This window comes from Triticum urartu, chromosome 3A (assembly GCF_056163025.1).
Source record: "Triticum urartu cultivar PI428250 chromosome 3A, HENAU_Tu73, whole genome shotgun sequence".
Taxonomy (NCBI): domain Eukaryota; kingdom Viridiplantae; phylum Streptophyta; class Magnoliopsida; order Poales; family Poaceae; genus Triticum; species Triticum urartu.
This window is the reverse complement of record NC_141875.1, coordinates 610,931,159-610,938,589: the sequence shown is the minus strand read 5'-3', so window position 1 is coordinate 610,938,589 and position 7,431 is coordinate 610,931,159. Positions and strand designations below refer to the sequence as shown.

Sequence of the window (7,431 nt, the reverse complement as noted above, 5' to 3'; positions counted from 1 at the left end):
CGGACAAGTAACATACCGATTACAAAGGGAACAACGTATGTTGTTATGCGGTCTGACCGATAAAGATCTTCATAGAATATGTAGGAGCCAATATGAGCATCCAGGTTCCGCTATTGGTTATTGACCGGAGACGTGTCTCGGTCATGTCTACATAGTTCTTGAACCCGTAGGGTCCGCACGCTTAAAGTTCGGTGACGATCGTTATTAGGGTTTTTGTGTTTTGATGTACCGAAGGTTGTTCGGAGTCCCGGATATGATCACGGACATGACGAGGAGTCTCGAAATGGTCGAGACATAAAGATTCATATATTGGAAGCCTATATTTGGATATCGGAAACGTTCTGGGTGAAATCTGGATTTTACCGGAGCACCGGGGGGTTACCGGAACCCCCCCCCCCGGGGGGGGGGGGGTTAATGGGCCTACATGGGCCCTAAGGGAGAAGAGGAGGGCCGGCCAGGGCAGGCCGCGCGCCCCCTCCCCCCTAGTCCGAATAGGACAAGGAAGGGGGGTGCGGCGCCCCCCTTTCCTCTTTCCCCCTTCCCCTTTCCTTCTTCAACAAGGCAAGAGGGGGGAGTCCTACTCCTGGTGGGATTAGGACTTCTCCAGGCGCACCCCTAGGGCCGACCGCACCTCCCCCTCTCCCTCCTTTATATACGGGGGCAAGGGGGCACCCCATGACACACAAGTTGATCTTCGTGATCGTTCCTTAGCCGTGTGTTGTGCCCCCTTCCACCATATTCCACCTCGGTCATATGGTAGCGGTGCTTAGGCGAAGCCCTGCGTCGGTAGAACATCATCACCGTCATCACGCCGTCGTGCTGACGAAACTCTCCCTCAACACTCGGCTGGATCGGAGCTCGAGGGACGTCACCGAGTTGAACGTGTGCAGAACTCGGAGGTGTCATACGTTCGGTACTTGGATCGGTCGGATTGGGAAGACGTATGACTACTTCCTCTACGTTGTGTCAACGCTTCCGTTGCCGGTCTACGAGGGTACGTAGACAACACTCTCCCCTCTCGTTGCTATGCATCACCATGATCTTGCGTGTGCGTAGGAATTTTTTTGAAATTACTACATTCCCCAACACGACGTGCTCTGGTCGGAGAAGAGCAAGAGGGAGGAGTACAGGTATTCCGCCTCTACTATTGTCGCGCGCGGCGCCGACGACTAGGCTAGGAGCTCTCGCTGCAATGAGAGAGGATCTCACCCTGCACCACGCGACAGGTCAGGGAGGACGGCTGCAGTGGCTACCGGAGCACCGCATCACGGAGGAGGGAGCTCAGTGTCAGGAGGCGCCGGGAGCGTCAGCCATCAGGAACACCGGAGGTAGCTCGAGGAACGCGACAGAGGCGCCCGAGCTCGTCGGAGCTAGGGATTTTGCCACGACAGAGGCATGCCGAACACGGTGAAGAGGACTGCAGGCTGTAATTTTGGGCAACTAGGTGCAGTCGCTTTTGCAGAATAAACAAGGGAGGCGTGGTGAAGCTTTGTGACTTGGCGGCGTGGCTCAAAGTAGCCGGTGGCCTTGTGCGTGGCGACGGCGGCGGTGGTGTCCGCAGCACGGGCGCGCGCGGGGCGTGCGGTTCGTTCTATGAGAGGCAAAGAGGAGGGGAGGGGCACGAGATAGATGGGCTAGGGCACTCGGGGGCGAGCTATATAGGCCCGAGGCGGCACTGTAGCAGCTCGGTGGCGAGCATCGGCGTCCATGGTGTCGGTTGAATGACATGCAGGAGAGAGGGAGAGGAGGAAGATGACGCCATCTCCCAAAACCACCTAAATCATTACAAAACTGCTCAAGGGGCAAATTTATCCGGTTTCAAAGATTTCAGGGTTAAAAATGTACTCCCTCCGTCCGGAAATACTTGTCGGGGGAATGAATGTATCTAGATGTATTTTAGTTTTAGATACATCCATTTTTATGGTATTTGTCCATTGAGACACATTTGAGGTTGAAAAATAGACTTCTTTCAACCTCGAATGGTAAAAAGAAGCAGCATATTGGAAGAAGATGGCAGACACCGTGACATAAGTTAGTTGGGCTTTAGTGAGTCTGCCTAGTGCAGAAGTGAAAGCCCACCTTGGTCCAAAAGAAGGCCCACATAAAGCCCATATGTATTTGACATTTGTTGCACTGTGTTGTGCCGTTATAAGTTTGTCAAATTTTTTACTCCTCAACAAAATCAAATGGTAAGCTCCGGAAAAAAATGGAGTTCATAGGTTGAAAACCCACAGGCTAGATACATCCGTTTTTTTGCGAAATTAGATACATCCGTTTGAACGACAAATAATATAAATCGGAGGGAGTACAAATTATTTTGGGATGGTTTCTACACTTACCACAATAATCAAAGTTGACGCTAAAGATGAGGCAATAATATTTTATTTTACTTTTGCATATTTGATGACAAAATATGTTTGTATCGATCAGCAAACACCAACAAAAATCAAATTATACTTATCTGGTCAATACCATAACCACTTTCTACTGATCCTTGTTTACATGCACAATGATGGAACACGAACTGCAGGAAGACATAACTATATTTACTTGTGTGGATGTACAGCTCCGAGAAAGATCTATTAAATGCTTAGTGATTCCCATACCATGTCGGTAACGAGAAACAAAATAATCGATAACTTAGGTTTGATATGGTTTTTCATTGGGTTTTTTGTTACATTTTGATATCCACAACCTTGTGGTGGTCCGAAAAGGCCCTCATAGCCTTTGTTGGTGTGTGTACCTTGCATAGATCCACAGTGGCAAAGCGAGGAAATGGTAATGCTTTTGTGTTACACTATCTTGGGGAGGATGGCGAAGGGGTGGTGGAATGCAGTGTTCTTAGGTTGGAATAAGTCCTTCCCGCTCTGCCTTTGTTTTGACGGTGCTTGCTACGATACCAATGAATAATGAGTGTAGGTTTTAGCATGTTGCTCATTTGATCTGGTGGACCGTTTAGAAGTTAATGACCATCCGATGCTTTGGTTCCATGCGGTGGTGGTGCTGTGCACGAGAGTGAGTACCTTCCTCGATAATGGCTGGTGATAATCTTAGATGTGGGCTAGAGAAGCATGCAGCGTGTCCCTCGCCGTGTGTTTTGAACAATAAAATTGATCCTGTATTTCGAGACGGATGACTATTGTGACTAGCAAAACCAATGGCGATTGTGTGATTCTAGTACTGGAAAGATGGTTGTTTCTGTTATCCTTCTCACGATGGCATGCGACATCATTGGTAAGCACAAAGGTTGCCATGGACCGTTATTTGTCTGTCTCTGAAAATACTCCATCACTTCAAGAAAAAAAGATAGGTCAAGGTGCCTTTTGTAGTTCACAACTGATTTTTTTTTTCATCTGCTATTCATAAGGTTCCTGAAAATCGCATTGGTGTAAGTCGATTTTCATGGAGAAGAAAGGGAGGCAGAGTGGAGCTCTGAGGCCGAGCTAGGAACAAGCTGGCGTCGGACATGACGTGGCAGGTGGAGGCGAGGCGAGGGCGTGACAGGTGCGGGTGAGGGTGCCATTAGTTTTTTTTATTCCCGCTCGGATTAGACAATGACTTCGCCGGAGGCGGGGACAACGCGAGGTCATAGCCAGAGGTGACACATGGAGGCGAGTTGTTGGAGGAGAAAGAAGAGGAGAGGCCGGAGGAGGAAGGGTGCCCAGCCGGAGGATTTCAATCGAGCGGCTGGACAAAATCGACTTGCACGATTTTTTCGAGGCGGCTTACATATAGTCGTGCCTTTTGTTTTTCATTTCAAGAATTTTACTGTACGCTTCATTAAGGTAGAAGGGAACGATCAAGAATCCGAGACGATAGATCCGCAACTGTCGGCATGCATGGCAAATTAGCTGCTAGCTCTTGTTTTTCATAAGGCAACGACCAACTTCTTTCTTACACCTAAGTACACCCCAAGGTCTCACGTACACAACAAACAAGCAAAGCACGGACGGACGGACGTACAATTAATGGCCAAAAAGCATTCGCGCGTGATCTCTAGTCGTCCTCCTCGCCGCTGATGAACTTGCCGGTGCCGGGGTTGATGGCGGCGATGAAGAAGAAGACGACGTTGAAGAGCACGAGTGGCTCGATCTCGCTGATGGGCACCCCGGTCTCGATGTTGAGCTGCGCCAGCGCGCCCTTGCCCGTGATAATCTCCCCGATGATGGAGAAGGCGATCCCCAGCTGCGCCAGCCGCCCCACGAACAGCTCGTTCGACTTGGTGAACCCGAACAGCGGCCCTGCAGCATGCATCGTACAAAATCATCAGACATGCATGTCGTAGAGGCGCGAAGACGCCATGGAAATCGATCTAGCTAACTGCTACGTACCTCCCTCGCTGAGGCCGAGGGCGGAGCGGAAGCCTTTGCCGGGGGCGATGACGGCCTTGTCGAGGCCGGTGGGCTGCTCGTCGACGAACCTGCCGCGGTCTCCGAGCGCGCCGATGGCGCCGAGGAGGGTGAAGAGGATGAAGAAGAGGAGGAGGGGCTCCGCCTCGTAGATCGGGATGCCGGTCTCAAGGTTCAGCTGGGACAGGATGCCCTTGCCGGTGATGGCCTCTCCCAAGATCGATGCCTGATATCAACAGTAAAAACAGTTATCATCAGGCGCTCAGAAGTTCATCCTGACCGTTCACTTTGTAAGAAGTTCATTTTGACTGTTCCCTTCGTAAGAGAAGTTTGTTTTGCTTCACTAGTAGTGCAATGTACACTGCCGTCTAAACATAATTTCGATGCAGCATAGCAAAATACTATTCTGAAGTTTAGTGTTCTTCTCTTGAGTTACCGCAAAAAAGAAACAATTCTCTTGAGTCTCAGTCCTATTCTAAACCCTTCTCATTCTATAGAGTAGTATAATCTTTAGACTAAATTTGCATTACGATTTTGTTTTATGAAAATTTAGGAAAAAAATAAAAATTTAAATAATTAAGAAAACATATTATAAATTATGTATAATTCTTTAGTTAACTAAGCCAGTAAAGTTTCCCTAAAAGAATTAAGCTACTTCCGCAGTTGTACTAAAGCTGTGACAAGTAATATGGTTGGGAGGAACTAGTAATTTTCTCATACAATTTACAGAAACACACTATAACTTCCTTTGAACAAATTACAGAAAATCACTGAAATTTGCCAAAGTTTTTTTAAACTATTTATTATTTTGATTGGAAATATACTAGAGTAGTTTAAATTCCACACTATATAGCAAATCCACATATTTGTAAGTAGCCTGCACCGTTATATATTATCCTAAAAAAACCTAAGCTTTTTCCCTTCCGTCCTATTAATTCACATGGGAATTTCTTTTTGAGCGATTGTGTAAGCTTTGGGTAAATTTGCCCTCGGTTTCTAGTTTCTCTTCTTGACTATATGTTTGAGTTTGAACTTTGAACTGAATAGTATAAAACCATCAACTAGTTCTGTTGTTTGTTCAGCAGCTAGTTCTGTTGTTATTCTACGCTTGGAATGATCCACACATAAAAGAAAAGCAACAACAAAAACGTGCATGCCGCAGGAGCACTCACGGCGAAGCCAATCATGGCAACACGGCCGACGAAGAGCTCGTTCTCCTTGGTGAAACCGATCCCGCCGGACGTGCCGAAGATGCCGTCCTCCGTCTTGGGCTTGGGGGCAGCGACCTATATACATATAACCAAAACACAAGGCCATCCAGCGTCAGATAAACAAGCAGAGGCAGACCTGCATTGGTGAACAAGATATCAGGTAGCTAGGCTCGAACCTTCTTGGCCGGCGCGGCCTTGGTCTTCTTGCCGAACAGGGCCATGGTCCGGACGGAGAGGGACGGCATGTGCTTGTAGTACGCCGCCGAGGACGACGAGGAGAGCGCGAGCCGCGAGAAGGGCGTGGACGCCGACGACGGCCGCGCCGCCTGCAGCAGGCTCCTGCCGGAGGCCACGCCGTTGACGCCGGACATGAGCATCGACTGTGCCATGGCCCCTAGACTCTCACTCGTGATATCGCTTCGCGCGTCGTCTGTGGCTGTGAGGGTGCTGTATCTTGGGGGACTTTGCTCTGCGGCCGCGCGGCCACATTTTATGAGATCGCACGGCACGGGGTGGCGCCTACGTGTGGCGCTGCGGGGGCGCGTGATTGGCGAGCGGGCGGGGCGAGGATAGGGTGCGCGAAGGGCAGCGGGGAGACCACGTTTCCCCGAATCCGGCCAATGGCCGGGGCGATGCACACGTGGACAGCCCTCTCGTTAAGCTGATACGGTTTGTGCGATCGAACAACGGCCCGGGAGCCGACGGAGTTGGTAGTACGCTCGCCTCACTGAAAAGTGCTGCAGGGCCAGGCTGCCGCGGTGCCACGCGTGCGAGGCCACTGGTACATTGTAATTTGTACTGTACTGCGTTTGGAGTCTAGCGAAGTGGACTGTGAGTGGCATGGCTGGCGTTTCTGGTATCGGCAGTGCCATCCGTCGCACAACTAGTAAATTCTTTTTGTGGAAATTAGTAAACTGGATTTCTGGCCTCCGAATCTTGGTGTAGATTCGCGTGAGGTCCGACGAACTCGTCTACTCCGCCTCTTCGCCACAGCGGTGACATTCTCCCATTGTGGCATGACCTCAGCCACAGATTAGTGACGAAGACGATGCTGGCATTTCACCTCCGTCGTGGCAATATCGAAGGGGGCGGACAAATTGGGGGCCGCTTCGGTCCTAGGAGGATAGCCGGAGAATGGTAGATGATGGCAATGGAGTCTTTTGCGAAAACGCTGGTATGAACAAGGAAAACAAAGGAAGCTATAATCGTCGGATATACCCTGCTCCAATTAGCTGCCAAGTGGCAAACGAAAGCAAGTCCAAAAAAAACCAGAAAGGAAATTTAACCCAAACGTAAAAGGAAAATGCTCGATCTATAACATAAATAGAATTACCAGCGAAAAAACTCAACAAATGGTTTCGTAGTGTAGTGGTTAGCACTCCAGACTTTGAATCTGGCGACCTGGGTTCGAATCCCGGCGAGACCTACTTTTTTTTTTGTGTAACATCTAGCATAACTAAGACAAATATAATTACCAGTGACAGCAGTCATCAAATGGTTTCGTAGTGTAGTGGTTAGCACTCCAGACTTTGAATCTGGCGACCTGGGTTCGAATCCCGGCGAGACCTCCATTTTTCTAGTTTAAAACTAACATTAGCCATTTACAATGTACTCATATTTGTTAGAGATTAGTATTTTCAGTTTACAATGTACTCAGACTCTTTTTTTTCCTGACATTTGGTATCTACATGGTACTGTGTACTCACGCTTTTTTCCCTGCTACAAGGCACATACCTCCCGTGCTACAAAACTCACAAGTGAAAGAAATGTGTTGAAGAATAAGTATCAAAAACCATGCACAAATAACATTCACAATGAAACATTAAATAGAAACAGTAAGCCAAAAAGAAATTAAGGCTTGCAAAAAAGTC

At 48.7% G+C, this 7,431-nt stretch overlaps 1 protein-coding gene and 2 non-coding genes across 3 annotated transcripts; 2 read left to right on the top strand and 1 right to left on the bottom strand.

Annotated features, from left to right (window-relative positions):
• Positions 1–3,818: 3,818 nt before the first annotated feature.
• On the bottom strand, positions 3,819–6,040 carry NPQ4 (Chlorophyll A-B binding family protein). Its single transcript, XM_048709313.2, has 4 exons — positions 5,737–6,040; positions 5,522–5,635; positions 4,332–4,575; positions 3,819–4,241 (listed from the first exon to the last, which is right to left on the bottom strand). The coding sequence occupies exons 1-4, from the start codon at positions 5,947–5,949 to the stop codon at positions 3,997–3,999; spliced, it is 816 nt and encodes a 271-aa protein (XP_048565270.1). The 5' UTR covers positions 5,950–6,040; the 3' UTR covers positions 3,819–3,996.
• Positions 6,041–6,914: 874 nt separating this feature from the next.
• On the top strand, positions 6,915–6,986 carry TRNAQ-UUG (transfer RNA glutamine (anticodon UUG)). The gene has a single exon. It is a non-coding gene; the product is annotated as a tRNA-Gln (tRNA).
• Positions 6,987–7,056: 70 nt separating this feature from the next.
• Positions 7,057–7,128, top strand: TRNAQ-UUG (transfer RNA glutamine (anticodon UUG)). The gene has a single exon. It is a non-coding gene; the product is annotated as a tRNA-Gln (tRNA).
• Positions 7,129–7,431: the final 303 nt, after the last annotated feature.